The sequence below is a fragment of the Rhinopithecus bieti genome, unplaced genomic scaffold (assembly GCF_001698545.2).
Source record: "Rhinopithecus bieti isolate Rb0 unplaced genomic scaffold, ASM169854v2 scaffold_4820, whole genome shotgun sequence".
Lineage (NCBI taxonomy): Eukaryota > Metazoa > Chordata > Mammalia > Primates > Cercopithecidae > Rhinopithecus > Rhinopithecus bieti.
The window spans coordinates 1,885,347-1,905,108 of record NW_016804598.1 but is presented as its reverse complement, the minus strand read 5'-3'; the positions used below and the strand labels follow the sequence as shown (position 1 = coordinate 1,905,108).

Here is a 19,762-nt window from a genome sequence, read left to right as displayed (position 1 = left end):
GCTTTTGTTTTTAAAAAGTGGTTTCATTTCTCTGTGGTAGCAGGACAGTGCATTCACTGGTGTGGTTAAACCTTTCATTTAGACTAGAGTTTCACAGCCTTGGTACTGTTGATTTTGGGCTTGATAATTTTTTGTGATGGGAGTTGTGTACTGTAGGATGTTTAGCTTTACCATAGGCACTGTCTTCCCCGAAGTCATGACAGCCGTTCATTTGTCAGATGTTGACAACTTCTGGTTTAGACCATAATGATTAGTTCAACTGCTTATCCGTTGTGTTTTGGTAGAAAACATAGCTAGCAGTTTTGTGGATTAGTTAGAACATTTCCAGAAAATATTACAGTACTTGAAGGAATTGTTAGGGGAAACTTCTCTGATAACATACATTGTTTTCCCTGGATATGATTTAACTAGAAAGTAGACTCCAAAGGAAAGAAATTTAAGCAACTATGTATATATTTAATGTATTTTGAAGTGCTTCTGTGCCTTATTTGAAGACTTCAGAAACAGGCCAGTATAGGTGTAAATGTGTAGAAGAAATGTACCCAACAAAACTGGATAATGTTGATAGTATTTCAAATAAAAACAGTATTGCCCACAAGCTTACCACACCATCAAGTCAAATGGTGTAGTATGTTCAACATCTTTTTTCAGTTATTGTGTATTCATTCAGTGAATTCAACTAATGTGTATTGAACATCTGCTATATGCTAGGCATTGCTCTAGACCAGCAGTCCTCAACCTTTTTGACACCAGAGACCAGTTTTGTGGAAGACAGGTTTTCCACTGATGGGGAGGAGGAATGGTTTTGGGATGAAGCTGTTCCAACTCAGATCATTAGGCATTAGATTCTCATAAAGAATGTACAATCTAGATCCCTTGCATGCACAGTTCACAGTAGCCTTCTTGTTCCTATGAGAACCTAATGCTGCTGTTGATCTGACTTGCTGCTCACCTCCTGCTGTATGGCCCAGTTCCTAACAGGCCACAGACTGGTCCGCAGCCCCGGCTGGGGACCCTTGCTCCAGATACTGAGAATTCAGCACTGAAAAAAACTAGATGAAAATCTCTGCCCTCATGGCTGGGTGTGGTGACTCACACCTGTAATTCCAGCACTTTGGGAGGCTGAGGTGGGAGGATCACTTGAGCCTAGGAGTGAGTTCTAGACCAGTCTGGAACACATAGGGAGACCCTGTCGCTACGAAAACTTCAATAAATAGCCAGCTGTGGTGGCATTTGCTTGTGGTTCTAGCTACCTAGCAAGTAGATGTGGGAGGATTGCTTGGGCCTGGGAGGTTGAGGCTGTGGTGAGCCTCCGTGAGCATGCCACCGCACTCCACCCTGGAGCGACAGCCTGTCTCAAAGAAAAAAAAATCTCTGCCCTCACAGAACTAAAACGCTATAGGGGATAAAGGGAGAATGGATAAATAGATGATAAAAATAAACATATGGATAGGTATGCTACACATTAAGTGCCACAGAGCTGGAGAGAATGTTAGGTAGAATTTGTCAGTGTTAGTGTCTTCATTATATTGATAATATTAACTGCTTGCATTTTTGATACGTGATTTTCTAAAATAATCCTTTTCTGTTGAATGCTTAGGTTGTTAAAATTTCTCATCAGTTATAGGTACAGTGATTTAAACATTAATCCAGGGACTATTCCATCTGATTTTAAAATTGAAGTACTGGTACTTTTGAATGGACAGCTGGTAATATTACAAAGTATAGAAGAGTTGTTATTGGTTGCATTTTAAATTTTAAGTAAAATTCGTGTGACTGTAGCCTTTCCTGATAAACTTAAAATTTTGTTTTCTTTTTTCTTTTTCTTTTTTTTAATTTTTGAGACAGGGTTTCACTCTGTCACCCAGGCTGAAGTGCAGGGGCACGATCTCAGCTTACTGCAACCAGTGCCTCCTAGGCTCAAGCCATCCTCTCACCTCAGCCTCTTGAGTAGCTGGGACCACATGTGTATGCCAGTACACTCGGCTAATTTTTGTATTTTTGGTAGAACAGGGTTTCGCCATGTTGCCCAGGCTGGTCTCAAACTCCTGAGCTCAGGCGATGTGCCTGCCTCAGCAAAGTGCTGGGATTACAGGTGTGAGCCACCGTACCAGGCCAAAAAAAAATTTTTTTTTAATCAACATAGTACTGGAGTCCTATTTCCTGATAAACTTTTTAGACTAGTATTATTTTGCAGAGATGGCTGATATCATGACCGTAACCTTTTACCAAAAGGTTTTCAGTAAAATAATTTTAAGAACCTGCAGAAAAATACAAAATGAAACATAATTGAATTGGTTTTTACTCATGAAGCAATAAATCATTTTATTTTGAGAGGACCTCTGAGCACTTTTTTCTCCCAAATGGGATCCTCACTAATCAATGGAATTAATACAGGTCTAGTTTCTGCTAGTGAAAACTCATTGACACGATAAATACAAGGCCTAACTTGTGTGATAAAGTTTACTTGATAAACAGAAACCAGCATAAATTTAGAGGAGAAAAACAGACGAGAAATGAGAGACCTTTTAATTTAGTTCTACTGATATTGCTGAAGTTAATTGTTTATTTTAGGAAGCCAGGAGAAGAAAATCACACTGTTACTTTGTTCTTTCCTTGTTTTTCCTTTCCAAGCTGAAAGGTATCGCTGATACTATTAACCCCTCAAATTGCATCTCTGCTTTGCTCACTAGTAGTTTGTATTGTCTGACATGGCCAGTGCATTTTGACTTTTTATAGTTGGCACTGGTGTGGAAACACAGGTATGGTCATGCTGGAGACAGTAGGACGAGAATTTAAAAAAAAAACAAAACAAAAAAATGTAGAGAATTGAGGCCAATGAGTAATAGATGAGGAAAACATCCTCCAGCAATTAAGGGGTTGAGTTCCTTTTTTCCAGCTCCCCTTCTCCACCTCTTCTCTGTTTCATAAGTGAAATGGAAAGCCCTAAGGCATTTGCCCCCGGTAGAGGAAGTGAAGAGGTTTTGAATTGTTGTAGTAAAAAGGTGATGTGGGTGGAGTAATGTGAACCTGGCAAAATATCAGAGCTTTGCTTTTTCCTTTATTTAAAAAAACCCTATCATTACTGTTTTATAGATTATAATAATGAAGATGAATTTGGAAGAAAGTTGAGGTTCCTCTTGCAACAGCTTCCACCTGTTAATTACAGTTTGTTAAAGTTTCTGTGTAGATTTTTAGCCAATGTAGCATCACATCATGAAGAAATTTGGTCTGCAAATTCTTTGGCTGCTGTCTTTGGTCCAGATGTCTTCCAGTAAGTTGTTTCAAAATTTTGTTTAATTTTAAAATTAGATACACGAAATGGAATCATTATATTGTCTCCCAAGGATTGTAGGTTGCTTGATGAACAATTATTTTTTATAGTAGATATAATTAATTCTTACAACATTTTTGTGAACAGGGTACAAATTAGGTAGGTTTTACAGATGGGAGAATGGAAGCACAGAATGGTGACATAAATTGCTTGTGTTCATAAAGTGTCTCATTGGTTGTCTTCTACCTTTACCTGTGATTGATTTAAGAACTCTCAATTTGGACTTTTATTCTTAGCATTTACACAGATGTGGAAGATATGAAAGAGCAAGAAATAGTGAGCAGGATAATGTCTGGACTTCTGGAAAACTACTATGAGTTTTTTGAGAATGAAGAGGAAGATTTTCATCTAATGATTTGAGTTCAATTACTGAACAGGTGAGAATATTCTATTTGGAGGGATAATTTCTTTTTTTTTTTTTAGAATAATATGCTCTTAAAGACTTGCCACAGACATGAGTGGAATTTAAGTACTGACTTGGAAGTAATTATCTTGGTTATTACATGTAATCAGTAGGTGGCACATTCATGATTTTTTTTTCCTGAACAACAGCCTGTCCTCCATAATTCGATTAATAAGGAAAAGGCATTAAAATCAGAGTATACAGTAGAGATTTTTTTGTTTTTGTTTTTTTCTAACTATTGTTTATTTTGTAAGGATAATGCTGTGTTTTGGTTTTTTGCAGAGAAACTGCTAGCATAGAGGAATATAGGCAAGGGGTGAGAAATTTAAAGTACAGGGAAAGATTAGGTACACATTTTAAAATTTGAAGTTTTCTTCAGTAATATAGCAAATCAACACAATAGTATAATTATCATTAATGGAAAGCCTCTGGATATTAATAGTTTAAGTGGCAGGTAATTTTTAAATTCTGGTGACTCTAGAATATTAAAATCTCTTTCTGAGGTTACCTTATAATCTTTTACAAAATTGTTTTATTTTTTATAGAGACAGGGTCTTGTTATGTTGCCCAGGCTGGTTTTGAACTCCTGGCCTCATGCAAGCCTCCTGCCTTGGCCTCTGAAAGCATTGGGATTATAGGCATGTGCCACTACGTCCAGCCACTTATAGTCTTGATGGTTGAGACTATACAAGGCTCATACTTAACTTTCTCCTTTATGAAATGGGAATATTGAAGCTGAATAATTAACACTTTATTGTAAAGCCATGTTAGTCCAGTCTTCTCAGGTTTAAAATTTGTGATTTAGGTCTGTGTAGAAATTTTTCTTCAGCACTTAGGTGAAGTGGTTTGCCATCAAACTTTTATTAACGTTAAAACCTATGAATTCACCTATATTTTGAGTGTTAGTTGGGGCTGATACTTCTTTTTTTAATGGATAATAATTCACCTGTTTCTTAAAAATGGTAGAATATATGGTAAAATGTCTTGCTGTCATCCATACTCACCTTTTCCTTCTTTCTTTCCTCCCCTTGGTTTTTTGTTTTTCCAGTTTTTAAAAGCAAATACAAGTAAATATTTTCTCACAGTTTTTTTCTACAAGAAAGTAGGATACTATCCACACTGTTCTGCCCCTTGTTTTGTCTCATCAGTTAACAGTGTGTCTTGAAGATCTTATTAGAATATAGAGAGCACGTTATTTTTTTTACACCTGTGTAGTTTCCTATTGTGTAGGTAGAACCTTAAAATTTATTTGATTTGGCCGGGCGCGGTGGCTCAAGCCTGTAATCCCAGCACTTTGGGAGGCCGAGACGGGCGGATCACGAGGTCAGGAGATCGAGACCATCCTGGCTAACATGGTGAAACCCCGTCTCTACTAAAAAATACAAAAAACTAGCCAGGCGAGGTGGCGGGCGCCTGTAGTCCCAGCTACTCGGGAGGCTGAGGCAGGAGAATGGCATAAACCCCGGGAGGCGGAGCTTGCAGTGAGCTGAGATCCGGCCACTGCACTCCAGCCTGGGCAACAGAGCAAGACTCCGTCTCAAAAAAAAAAAAAAATTATTTGATTTATAGTATTAGTCCCCACTTAGAAAGGGGGTGGTACATTCTGGTTTTCTCAGAATAATCTTGGTATCTGTCTGCTTCTGGTGTAATATTTAGAAGCTTCCCTGTCACTCTTAGATGTATTCACGTTTGCATGGTTGCTTCCCTTCATTTGCTGTGAGATTACAAAGCATCATCTTTTGAGAGGTCGTGGATCATAACAGATTTTCATTAGTCCTGATAGTTCTTGTATATCATTACGTGGATTCAGAGTTTTATTTTCTGGGCAGCCTAACTTTAAAAGAGTTTTTATGCTTTTGTGAACTTTTATGACTAATACTTTTTAATATTTGGAATTTATATTTCAGCTATTCATGTTTCCTTTATGTAAGGTTTTTTTTTTTTTTTTTTGAGACGGAGTCTCACTGTCACCCAGGCTGGAGTGCAGTGGTGTGATCTAGGCTCACTGCAACTTCCACCTTCCAGGTTCAAGCGATTCTCCTGCCTCAGCCTCCTGAGTAGCTGGGATTACAGGCACCTGCTGCCATGCCTGGCCAATTTTTGTATTTTTAGTAGAGACAGGATTTCACCATGTTCGCCAGGCTGGTCTTGAACTCCTGACTGATCTCAGGTGATCCGCCGACCTTGGCCTCTCAAAGTGCTGGGATTACAGGCGTGAGCCACTGCGCCTGGCCATGTAAGCATTTTTATCTTTGGCTTTCCCTCCCTCTCTCCCTTCTTCCCTCTTTCCCTTTCTCTCCTTCCCTTTTTTCTCATTTCTCTTTCTTCCTATCCAAGTATCAGGAACTTTAAAGGAACAGTAATAGATGCCAGATTAGAGCTTGCAGTGTGTAGACAGAGGATGAAACCTGTATCTGTGTGTGTATGTAATAAATTAAGGGGTAGAATTTGTAGCCTGAATTAGTGATGCATGGAACTCTTGGCATATTTTTTGAGGGGTTCCAGTTGTCATACACAGTTCTTGACTTAAAAACTTGGTTTAAGGAACTGATAGATCTCTAAATTATTCTTGCTTGAAGCAAAATGACCAGAAGAGGATAAGTACTTAGGTATGCCTTAAACCTTTAATGGCTTTTGATGCTCAGAAGAAATCTACCTGTTGGGGAGTTCTGCATGCCACCTTTATTTCCTTCCTTCCTTCCGTCCTTCTGTCCTTCCATCCTGTCCTGAGACGGAGTCTTGCTCTGGTTGCCCAGGCTGGAGTGCAGTGGTACAATCTTGGCTTACTGCAGCCTCCACTTCCTGAGTTGAAGCGATTCTTGTGCTTCGCCTCCCAAGTAGCTGGGACTACAGTCACTCTGCCATGCCCAACTAATATGTGTGTGCATGTGCGTGTATTTTTGATAGACACTGGGTTTTATCATTTTGGCCAGGCTGATTTTGAACTCCTGACATCAGGTGATCTGCCTGCCTTGGCCCCCGAGAGTGCTGAGATTGTAGGCATGAGCCACTGCACCTGGCCTATTTTGTTTATATTTCAGTTCAGTGATTTTCAAAAATGTAAGTAATGGCTGATAAAAATGAAATAATATACATAATATTTGTGTCGTTTATTTTTTACATTTTTAAGATGATTTGACTTCTAAGAACTGGTAATGTCAACTTAATATTTATATCTTGACTTCTCTAAAGTCTGCAGGATATGCCCTGATTATGTTTTATATTTTGCTATAATTCAATATTTCTTTTATTCCATGGTTTTCTTATGTATGCTGAAATGTCTCTATCTCACATATATTGCATCAGTAGTTTTGTATTTTTTTTTGCACTGGAAAAATTGACTTAAAATACATTGTGCCTTACATTAAATAGAATGGTGCGGTACCATAAGGTAGTGTTGAATTCTGCGTGTTTGCCCATGGATAGAAAAAAGGACATTAGGCCAGGTGCCGTAGCTCACACCTGTAGTTCCAGCACTTTGGAAGGCTGAGATGGGTAGATCGCTTGAGGCCAGGAATTTCAGACCAACCTGGTAAACAGGGCAAAACCCCATCTCTACTAAAAATATAAAAATTAATCCGGCTGTGGTGGCACACACCTGTAGTCCTAGCTTCTCTGGACCCTGAGGCCCAGGAATCGCCTGGACCCAGGAGGCAGAGGTTGCAGTGAGTTGAGATCATGCCACTGCACTTCAGCCTTGGTGACAGAGTGAGACCTTGTCTCCAAAAACAAAAAGAAAAAAAGAGAAAAGGATGTTAGTATAACTAAGCTTAATAAAGGGAGTAGTGCGGTGGGTCCTGCGAGACATGCTGTAGATTTAATTATCTTGTCCCATGTTGCTAATTATTTTCTTACCAATTTTTTTTTTGTCAATTCCGTCTCAATCTATTTTCTTATCAATTTTTATTATGTTTCTGGAATGTGATTTACAAATAACAAAATTACAGATTTATGAGGTTTTTTTGTAAGTGGATTTGATAACTTTAGTTTGATTTGTGAGGCAGAATTGATAAGGTATTTAAGCAGACATAAATATCCTCAAACTCAGCACAATTTGATTGTGTTCTTAAATATTTTCAGTTTCTTATCCATATATTTAAAGATGTGGGTAGACCTGGCCCGTCTTGGCAGTGCTTTGATTTTTCTCCTGATTTTAATATTTGAAGGAAGCAAAGTTTATCCAGCACTTAATTCTTTTATAGTTTCATCCCATTAATGCAAATATTTGACTATTAGAATCTTTTCCAGGTAGTAGATATTTTTATTAATAATATGAGAGAGATAGGTGGCTGGAGATGATGAATAGGGAGTGCTTGAAGGATGATGCAGAGTCAAATGGATTTCGTATGGATCCTTAAATGAATGAGAATCCAGTAGAATGGTTTGAAGATGGAGGTGATAATGATGTTTCTTTATACATTTGAGAAGACAGGTAGCAGCATTCTCCACAAACTGGAGTCTGGAGAGCAGGCATTTCACGAGGCCCTAGAGAAGGGAATTATAGCAGTCAAAGAAAGAAGACATGTAAGTATGGATGAGGTTTTCCATAAGTGGAGTTGAGGCTGCTGCATACATACAGCAAGTTCAAAATAACTTCTGAACAAAATAGTGTTGATAAGCAGAAGGTCAGGTTGACAAGGAGAGGATCAAGAAGAACTTCGAATATTAGTGTGGGGTAAGAGAGCGTTTTAATCCAAGTCTTTAATGCTTAGTTTAGCTCAAAATAATTGAGTCAGTTCTTAGTGCAGGAAGTTACTTTGGGAGGCCTTGAGTGGGAGAGAAAAAAACCCCACAGGTAATTAATTGTTCATGTCCTGTTTTAGTTGATGATTATTGGTGAAAATACTAGAGACGTGTCAATTTCCATAAAGCTTATTGAATTGAATATAATATATTCGATATATTCAAGTATAATACTTTCATAGTTCCTCGGAGCTATTGACTTTAGACACAAAATGATTTTATTATTTTTTTTAGAGGGTCTCACTGTGTCGCCCAGGCTGGAGTGCAGTGGCATGGTCATAACTTACTGTAACCTTGAACTTTTGGGCTCATGATTCTCCTGCCTCAGCTTCTTGGGTAGTTGGGACTACAGGCATGTGCTACAATGCTTGGCTAATTTTTAAAATTTTCTGTGGAGACAGGGTTTCACTATGTTGCCCAGGTTGGTCTTGAACTCTTGGCCTCAAGCAATCCTCCTGCCTTGGCCTTCCAAAGTGTTGGTATTATAGGTGTGAGCCACCACACCTGGCCCCACAAAATGATTTTAAAAAGTGTGATGTAACATGTTAAAATAGGCCAGGCATGGTGGCTCACACCTGTAATCCCAGCACTGTGGAAAGCTGTGGTGGGTGGATCACCTGAGGTCAGGGGTTTGAGACCAGCCCGGCCAACATGGTGAAACACTGTCTGTACTGAAAATATAAAAATTAGCCAGGCGTAGGGGCGCATGCCTGTAATCCCAGCTACTCAGGAGGCTGAGGCAGGAGAATTGCTTGAACCTGGGAGGCTGAGGTTGCAGTGAGCCGAGATCGTACCACTGCACTTCAGCCTGACTGACAGAGCAAGACTGTGTCTCAAAACCAAACAAAAATATGTTAAAATAATAGTATCTCTATACCAAAAAGGTGTGAACTGAGTCTAAGTTTTATTGTTTTAAAAGCCTTCTTAAATTTTTTTTTTTATATTTTGCTGTTGTGCCCAAGCTTTTATTAATCAACCACAATAACTCCCCGCCCCCCACCCCACCTTTTTTTTTTTTTTGCGACAGTCTTGCTCTGTCACCCAGGCTGGGTGGCAATGGTGTGATCTTGGCTTACTGCAACCCCCGTCTCCCAGATTCAAGCAATTCTCCTGCCCCAGCCTCCCAAGTAGCTGGGATGACAGGCACTTGCCACCATGCCTGGCTAATTTTTGTATTTTTACTAGAGACAGGCTTTTGCCATGTTGGCCAGACAGGCCTTGAACTCCAGCCCTCAGGTGATTCGCCCACCTCTGCCTCCCAAAGTGCTGGGGTTACAAGCATGAGCCACCGCGCCTGGCCCCCTTTTATACTTCTGAAAACATTTTTTTTTTTTGGCCAATATTTCCTTACTTAGGTTATGAGATGGATATTAAGTACATCCTCTCAACTTTCACTAGTTAATTAAATACATAGATGGGGAAAGAGGATAATTTCCCATTTGATCTACTTTAAAACCTGATCTATCATTTGAGATTTTCACCTTTGTGTTGAAATCTTACCTCTCAGTTAATCACTTAAGCCAATGATTTTCAGTCTTTTCATCAACATGACGTGGGATGGACTAGGAAAGATATTTATAAACACAACGAATTATACAGAATCTGCTGCATGTACTTTACATGTGAACTAAATGGTTCACTAACTGTTTTGTTTTTATTTTTGAGACAAAGTCTTGCTCAGCCCAGGCTGGAGTGCAGTGTGCGATCTTGGCTCATTGCAACCTCTGCCTCCTGGGTTCAGGCAGTTCTATCTCAGCCTTCCGAGTAGCTGGGATTACAGGCACATGCCACCACATCTGGCTAATTTTTGTATGTTTAGTATAGGTTGGATTTCGCCATGTTGTCCAGGCTAGTCTCGATCTTCTGGCCTCAAGTCATCCACCCTTTGGCCTCCCAAAGTTCTGGGATTACAGGCATGGGCCACCATGCCTGGCCTAACTATTGTTAATAATGACTTTTTAGTGACCCATCTGACTAGTGACCTTGATAGACCTGTGGTTGAGACCTCCTGCTTTAGGTAGTTTGGATGGTGGATACTGTCTTCATTGATATAAAAAATGATGTTACATGTAGAAACTAGGATCTATACTATTAAAGAAATGACAATTTCAGTTATAATGATAGATATTATTGCTTATTATGTATAGACATTGCTGAAGAGGTTGTGTATATTAAATCCTTTCAACCAGCTCTGTGAGGTAGTTAGTATAGCATCTCCATTTTATACTTAAGACTTGGTCAAGTTAAGTAAGTTGCCAGAGAAAGTTAGGGGCAAGTAGGGATGTGTGAATATAGATATTTCTGCCTCTGAGGCCTAGCTTTTAACTACTGTATTATACTTTATTCAATTTTGAAACTGAATATTACTCTGTCACCCAGGTTGGAGTGCAGCGTCACAATCATGGCTCTTTTCAGTCCCGACCTCCTGGGCCCAAGTGATTCTCCTACCTCAGTCTCCCAAGTAGTAGCTGGGACTATAAGCACATGCCACCATGCCTGGCTAATTTTTGTATTTTTTATAGAGACAAGGTTTCACCATGTTGCCCAGGCTGGTCTGGAACTCCTGGGTTCAAGTGTTCCAACCCCCTCAGCCTCTCTAAAGTGCTGGGATTATAGGTGTGAGGCACTGTACCCAGCCTGTATTATACATTAAAATAGGCACTCTGTACTTGTTGATTAGGAGTGTGATAGACTATCACAGTGTAATTAACTTTCTTTTGGTTGTAGTTTTACTTTCTGATAGTATTCTAGTAACTGTATTTGTCCATCAGGAAAAACACCACTGTTACGTGTAGTAGTAAACACATACATTCTAGGTATTTCTATTGCATTTTTCTAGAATGGAGAAAAAGCATACTTTTATTGCTCAGAGTCTTTAATGACTAGTATTAGTTTATATGAAGCCATTCTATAGATAGTTTCTTCTTTGGGATAACTTAAAAACTCATTTGAAAGTATTTTGCTGGTTTTCCTTCTCTAATATTTCAGTATCTTTTTGTTAGAGTGATTACCTACGTAGCCAGTTTGATAATGGAGGACATTTTAGAGCTCCTGCTAGCAAGATAATTATAACCTTGACTTGTGCTTACTGGTCAAAATATGAGTTCTTCCTTGTTGTAGGATCCCATCTCTTCATGAATAATTCAATCTGAATCACTTAGAAGTTAGCTGACGTTTTCTAAAATGTAGCTAACATCTTAAGGCAACATTTTTTTGCCCTTCTTTTTTCACACTTACTGTATTAAAATGACTTGTTTAAGGCACGTGGAAATCAGATCAATTAAAAGTCTGTTGTAAGTGTTACATTTACAAACCTACTTAGAAAATTAAGTTTTCTTAATGTTAACTATACCTTATAGGCTTACTTATATTCCTAGATATACTAATTTTACAATTAGTATATACTGATATACTAATTTGCAACTAGTGATACACTAATCTAGCTTCAAAATGTTACATTTGTCTGGTTGCAATTTTATTTTGATATGAGAAAGTTGACAGTTACTCCATAAGAGAGATTGATCTTAGGAAATGAGGAAATGAGTTGTTTGTGTTTAAAATTTTCATAGAACAGTATGTCTTAGATGTGTTAACAGTTTCATCACATTTTAATTCTGAATTTCCTTTTATTTATATAGGTTAATGAACTTTCTGAGGAAGAAGAGGAAGATGAGAAGCTGGAACATATTGAAGAACTTCCAGAAGAGGGTGCAGAAAAATCAAATGACATGCCAGAGGTGGTACAATTAAGGATGACTGAAAACATCCTGGAATCAAATAGTGTTACGGCATCAACAAGGTAATAGCTCGGTTGAATGAACTTTAGCTTTTGAGTATTTCATTCTAAGTGTAGACTCACTCAAGCACTCAGGAACACAAACTGTGTGAAAGTTTGGCATTTGTGTGTGAAAAAGAGCAAGAAGTAAAATTTCAAGATGCAGTCTTGCTAAGGAATTTTCAGTTACTAGTGTTAATACCTTTTTTCAAAAACGTAACCTCTTACAAATATTTATTCTTAAAGTTTGTTTTGTATTAGCTTATTAATTGGGCTGGATAAAATTTCAGAACCTGTGGAAGTAGCATTGTTAGAGAAGGATACAGTGGCTGAATTGACTTGTATATCCCGCTTCCAGGCTACAATTAGTTTTATCTAGGCTGTAAGGATGGAACTCTGATCCATTAAGATAGTGCTTTCTAATTCTTTTCATGTATAAAATGATAATAAATACATGGCATACTGGGTAAATTTGATAAATGTGGTAGGCTGAAGGCCCTATCCCAGCACATAGCTGGGACCATTGGGCACACTATTTAGGAAGCTTTAGAGAACTCAAGAGAAAGAGTGAACCTTTCTATGGCTTTTGATAACTATTTCCAGACTACTTAAAGGGCGTGAGCCAGTTTACATTGTCATACTCCCCACATATATCTTTAGGTCTGCTAAATTCTATGCTAGTTCTCTGTAAAGCTCCATTGTTTACTAACCTTTTCTAATTAGTAGGATACAGCTATATATTTAGTCCACTAGATTTTTTTTATTTAATTTGTGTTCAGTGGAATAGTGGTTAAAAAGAAGAGGAAATAATAATTTGAGTGAGAAAGCAAAATGTCATTTAAAAGTAACTGGTAATACCTAAGGGAAGAGCTATCTATTGCCATTTAGGAAAATTATGAAGTAATTTTAAATGTCTGCTGCTAAATACAATTATTACATTTTTCCATAGGCCTCTGGATCTTTATATTGTGTATGATTTCTTCAAACATGATCATCATTCTGTTTTGTTAACATGTTTATTTTATTTTTTGCTGGATTTAACATTCTGTTTTTGCTTTTACGTGTGTTTACATGACCTTCTAATTTATTTTTTTGATGGTCTCTTAACTGTATTTTAATTATATGTTAAAATATTATCTGTATGTTCAGATATTTAACTATATTCTTTCATTTGTTTTTCTTGATATTTTGAGTTGTTTCAGCTGGCTTGTCAGTACTGTACTGCTATTAAAAAAAAACCCACCTTTGTTGTTTGGCCCTTTTTTCCTTCTTCTAAATTATTTGGATAAATTTACTGGAATTGAAGAGTGAACGTTTCTCTGGCTTTTGGTAAATATTTCCAGACTGCTTAAAGGACGTGACCCAGTTTACACTGTCATTAGCAGTATTTTCTTGAGGACCTTACAGCAATAGATTTAAATGGGTGTTTTACATTTTGTTAATTAATTTATTATTATTTTTTGAGACCAGAGTCTCACTCTGTCACCCAGGCTGGAGTGTACTGGCACAATCTCGGCTCACTGCAACCTCTGCCTCCTGGGTTCAAGCGATTCTCATGCCTCAGCTTCCCAAGTAGCTGGGACTATGGACGTGCATCACCATGCCCAGCTAACTTTTGTATTTTAGGAGAGACAGGGTTTCACCATGTTGGCCAGGCTGGTCTCAAACTCCTGGCCTCAAGTGATCTGTTTGCCTCGGCCTCCAAAGTGCTGGGATTACAGGAGTGCACCACTGTGCCCGGCCTTTAGTTTTGTTAATTTAGAGCTCTGCTCTCCAATAAGGTGGCCACTAGCTCCTTCTGTGTTTTTATTATTATTTAATGATAGGGTCTCTCGCTCTGTCATCCAGTCCGGAGTGCAGTGGCACAATCACAGCTCATGTATAGCTTCTACCTCCTGGGCTCAAGCAATCCTCCTGCCTCAGCCTCCTGTGTAGCTGAGACCGCAGGTGCTCACTACCATGCCCAGCTAGTTTTTGTATGTTTTGTAGAGGTGGGGTTTCAGCATGTCGCCCAAGCTGGCCTTGAGCTCCTGGGCTTACAGGTGTGAGCCACTGTGCCTGGCCACTTGTGTGTATTTAAATGTAAACTTAAATGAACTAAAATTAAATACAAATTTTTAATTCCTTCCATATTTGTGCCACCTGCATTTCAAGTGCTCAGTAGCCACACGTGTGGCAAGTGACTGTCATGTTGGACAGTGCAGATATAGAACATTTCTATCATTGCAGAAATTTCTTTTGGACAGTGCTGATTTAGACAAGTGAATTTATTAAGTGTTTTTATTTATATAATTACCAGCAAGGCTAAGTATTGTTTCAAATACATATTACTAATAGCTTCTCTTTGATCATCTGCCTGGTTTTGTAGAGGATCCTTCTTTGCTCCAACACAGTCCCTTTGCTCCAACAGTCATTTTAGAAGGATTCCTTGGAGATTTAGTGGTTGTCAGGATTTTTTTTTTTTTTTTTTTTTTGAGATGGAGTTTTCGTTCTGTTACCCAGGCTGGAGTGCAGTGGTGGGATCTTGTCTAACTGCATCCTCTACCTCCTGAGTTCAAGCGATTCTCTGGCCTCAGCCTCCCGATTAGCTGGGATTACAGGCCCACACCACCATGCCTGGCTAATTTTTGTATTTTTGGTAGAGACGGGATTTCACCATGTTGGCTAGGCTGGTCTCGAACTCCTGACTTCAGGTGATCTGCCCACCTTGGCCTCCCAAAGTGCTGGGATTATAGGCATGAGCCACCATGCCTGGCCAGTTGTTAGGATTCTTTAATTGCAGCTCCTAGAAACAGGTTCTAGTTACAGTATAGAAAAAGCAATTTATTAGTAAGAAGGATTCTAGGCTACAGTCAAATGGAAATGCAAAGATCAGAACATGGGCAGCTCTGGGAAATTTAGAAACACGGAGGCATGGAATAACCTCTTCAGCATATGGCTGTTGCTATGAGAGTTCTGACGGCCTCTGTCTGTCTGTTATTCTGCTCTGGAGCAGATAGCTGTGGGGTGGTGGGGAGAGGGGCTGCCTTAAATTTAGTTACGTGTCTATTCCCATGGCCAGTGTAGAACTGGTCATTGTGATTTATGTGTATCTGAGGACTGTGTGGGATGGAGGGAGGAGCTAGTTTCCCACAGGAAAATAGGGAGATTACCAAAATGTTGGGGTAGGGATATTAGGCAGCAGAAACAGATATGTCTACCATTGTGGTCTTCTAGATTTAGTGATTTTTATGTGTTTCAGTTGGTATCTGTACATTTCCCTTTTATTTTAGTTTTGGCTGATAAAATGTATAAAGATTAAAAAGTACCCATGATTACTTTTGTGGTGGCATCTGTTGCTTCATTATAGTGCTTTTCAGGTAAATAAAACCCTTTACATGTCATCAGAGTAGAGGTACCTGCTGTTTTTTTAGTTAACATTTATTTATGAAAATGTTAATAATTTAACTCTTCTCTTGAAAGTAAAAATATCCACAGTGTGTAGTACCTTCAGACTGTGTTCAGTTTTTATTCTATTTGTTATTAAAGATGCTCATATTAAAATTTTTTATAAATTACCTATTTTTACATTTATTTTAATGGCAATTTATTTTTACAGATATTATTACTGCTTGAGACAGAGGCTCAAGATTGAAGTTGTTTATAGATGTGTCCTCTATGAAATTTAAAGTAAATCAAAATGCATGCCATTTCATAAGTGCCTAATAAGAGATAAGCAAATGAAAAACTGAAGTGCAATGAAGCACACAGCTAGTTACAGGGAACAGGCTGGGCACGGTGGCTCACACCTGTAATCCCAGCACTTTGGGAGGCTGAGGCGGGAGGATTACGAGGTCAGGAGAGCGAGACCATCCTGGCTAATACGGTGAAACCCCGTCTCCACTAAAAATAAAGCAAAAAAAATTAGCTGGGTGTGGTGACGGGCACCTGTAGTCCCAGCTACTTGGGAGGCTGAGGCAGGAGAATGGTGTGAACCTGGGAGGCGGAGCTTGCAGTGCGCCACTGCACTCCAGCCTGGCTATAGAGCGAGACTCTGTCTAAAAAAAAAAAAAAAAAAAAAAAGGAACAGGAGCCTTTCAGAAAGAGCGATTAGGGTTTTAATATATTTTAGAGATATTTATTTTGCATGTCTCTCTGCTAAACAGGGATATCCGTTTATTTTTTGTGTGTTTTCACATGGAGTTTCACTCTGTCGCCCAGGCTGGACTGGAGTGCAGTAGCGTGATCTTGGCTCACTGCAACCTCTGCCTCCTGGGTTCTCGATTCTCCTGCCTCAGTCTCCTGAGTAGCTGGGATTACAGGCGCCCACCACCATGCCTGGCTAATTTTTGTATTTTTAGTAGAGAAGAGGTTTCACCACGTTGGCCAGGCTGGTCTTTTGAACTCCTGACCCCTAGTGATCCACCCATCTCAGCCTTTCAAAGTGTTGGGATAACAGGTGTGAGCCACCGCACCGAGCCCCCATTGAAGTATATTATTTCTAATCCCCAGCAATCCACTTAAGCTTCTTATTCTTGTTTCTTATAAATTATAGAAGTACTTTGCTGAATCTAGCTGATTTCATTAGTATAACATGTCCATTGTTTTAAAAAACTAAGATCATTTATTATTTTTCTCTGAACTCTTCAGAGAGGTAAGAGTGTTTCATTCCTTTGGTTAAATCCCTTTAATGTCTCTCTATTGAAGGAGCCAAAATTCTTAAATGGCCTGTAAGATTCTATATACACAGTCTGCCCCATCCCACCCCTAACTGCTGCACCCTTTTTTCCTTTATCTCTTGCCTGCTGTCTCTTTGCTCATTCTCCTTTGGCCATAACAGAATTCCTTAATTCAGTCATGTTCTATTTGAGCCTTTGCACTGAACTGTTCCTTCTGTCTGGATAGATGTGCCCCTAGATAGCTGCATGGTTCTCTCAGTATGTTCAATTCTTTGCTCAAATGTCACTTTCTCAGTGATAACCTCCTCATTCCCCATTCTTGATCTCCCTTACCCTGTTCTATTTTGTCCGTAACTGTTATAACCATCTAACATACGTTTATTATTGTTATTGTCTATCTTCCAGCACTAGAAAGTAAACCATGAGACAGCAGGATTTTCTTTACTCATGTAATTATAACACTTAGGATAGTGCCTGCTACAGAATAGGCACTCAGTAAAGTATTACATGTTGAATAAATGGAGCTTTAGAAGCAAGATGGAATTTTCTTGAATGTTCAACTTAATATGATTAAAATTACATGTATAGCAAATGTGTCAGTGTTCTGAGACAGAAGAAATATAAAATACATTGTTTGATTATCTACCTTGGATGAAAGGAGGAGAAATTTCCCCAGAATGCATAGGGCCTAGTATATAGTGAGCTCTTAATGAATTTGAAACTGGAGATTGAACTTTTAGTAATTAACAAGTCATCTTTTTGAGTATTCCTATGAAGTAGTTGTAAACATTTATTGGAAATATTAGGTAGCCTGCTTTGTGTTTCTCTTCAGAAGTAGCCTAGGAAAGTATGTTGGAATCCTAAGGGAAATAAACACCGGGGAGATGGTTTAAGTTACCAGTTCTTAAAACTTTTGGTCTCAAACATTAGTACCCTTATAAAAAGTTATTGAGGACTCCAATAAGCTTATGTTAATGTGTACTATACTTGTTGGTATTTACCATGTTAGAAATAAAAACTGAGAATATTTAACTACAGGGAGTATTTCTTTGCCAAGTTGTAGTTTGGAAGGAAGCTTTTTTTTTTTGGAGACAGTGTCTGGCTCTGTCACCCAGGCTGGAGTGCAGTGGCACAATCTTGACTCACTGCAACCTCTGCTTTCAGGGTTCAAGGGATTATCGTGCCTCAGCCACCCAAGTAGCTGGGACTACAGATGTGTGCCACCACACCTGACTAATTTTTGTAATTTTAATAGAGTTGGGTTTCACTATGTTGGCGAGGCTGGTCTCGATCTCCTGGCTTCAAGTAATCTGTCTACTTCAGCCTCCCAAAGTGTTGGGATTGATTATAGGCATAAGCTACCACACCTGGCCTGGATACTTCTGTTTGTAGCTAAAATGTAACTATTTATGACCTCTTGGATTTTTATTAATAAATTCTTTCTCCTTTATTAGTTTTAAGTTAGTGCTTCTCAGATATTTTGGTTATACAATCCCCTTACACACTTAAAAATTATTGGGCACCCTAAAGAACTTTTGTTTCAGTTTGTTATATCTATTGGTGTTTATGATATTAGGAATTAAAACTGAGAAAAAACTATTTAGTTTTTAATTTTTTTGAGATAGGGTCTTGCTGTGTCGCCCAGGCTGGAGTGCAGTGGCATGATCATGGCTCACTACAGCCTTGACCTTTCAGGCTCAAGCAGTCCTCCCACCTCAGCTTGATGAATAACTGGGACTACAGGCATGCAACACCACGCCTGATTAATATTTTTTATTTTTTGTAAATACAAGGTCTCATTATGTTGCGTAGGCCAGTCTCAAGCTCCTGGGCACAAGTGATTCTCCAGCCTTGGTCTCCTTGAAGTGCTAGGATTACTGGGCCTTATTTAGTTTTTTAAAGTAACAATAAACATATCACATGTTAGTGTAATTTTTTTTTTAAATGAAAAGTAATTGTGTTTTCTAATTCCCTAAACTTTTTTAGTGGCAATGTTTTACATTTTTGCAAATCTCTTGAATTTCTATCGTGAAGGATTCTTACATTTTCTTCTGCATTAAATCTGTTGCTGCTATGATCTGGAAGTTTTGGTATTAGGAAGTGGGGCCTTTGGGAGGTTATTAGGCCATGGGGGTGGGGCCCTCATGAATTAGACTAGAACCCTTATAAAAAAGCCTGAGAGAAGACTCCTTACCCCTTTCGCTCAATGGTAACACAGTGAAAAGTCTATCAATGGGTCTTCACCAGACAATCTGCTGCTGCCTTCATCTCGGACTTCTCAGACTCTAGAACTATGAGAAATAAATTTCTGTTGTTTCCTCAGTGTATGGCATTTTGTTACAGTAACCTGAATGGACTAAGACAGAAAATTGGTGCTGTGGAGTGGGTGCTGCTGTAACAAATACCTAAAATATGGAAGTTGCTTTGGAACTAGGTAATGGTTAGAGGCTGGAAGGTCTTGCTCTGTCGCCCAGGATGGAGTGCAGTGGTGTGATCCCGGCTCACTGCAGCCTCCACCTTCTGGGTTCAGGTGATTCTTCTGCCTCAGCCTCCCGAGTAGCTGGGACTACAGGTGCGCGCCACCACGCCTGGCTAATTTTGTATTTTAGTAGAGATGGAGTTTCACCATGTTGGCCAGGCTGGTCTTGAACTCCTGACCTCGTGATACGTGCACTTCAGCCTCCCAAAGTGCTGGGATTACAGGCATGAGCCACTGTGCCTGGCCAAAAAATTTTTTTTAAATGAGCTGGGCATAGTGTCATGTGCTTGTAGTCCCAGTGACTCAAGAGGCTGAGATGGGAGGATTGCTTGAGCATAGGAGGTCCAGGCTACAGTGAGCCATGATCGCG

The 19,762-nt window shown here is 39.0% G+C and overlaps 1 protein-coding gene across 5 annotated transcripts in view; it reads left to right on the top strand.

Moving 5' to 3' along the window:
* LOC108527859 (protein FAM13B-like) overlaps window positions 1–12,273 on the top strand; it is a 53,512-nt gene extending 41,239 nt beyond the window's left edge. For 4 of the 5 annotated variants that reach the window (XM_017869346.1, XM_017869347.1, XM_017869350.1 and 1 more), the window contains exons 5-7: window positions 3,097–3,274; window positions 3,571–3,711; window positions 12,119–12,273. In XM_017869346.1, coding sequence (XP_017724835.1) covers window positions 3,097–3,274; window positions 3,571–3,694 — 302 coding nt within the window. In that variant the 3' untranslated portion in view covers window positions 3,695–3,711; window positions 12,119–12,273. Of the gene's footprint in view, window positions 1–3,096; window positions 3,275–3,570; window positions 3,712–8,165; window positions 8,262–12,118 lie in introns of all 5 variants that reach the window. The other variant, XR_001884960.1, reaches the window with a different exon arrangement.
* Window positions 12,274–19,762: the final 7,489 nt, after the last annotated feature.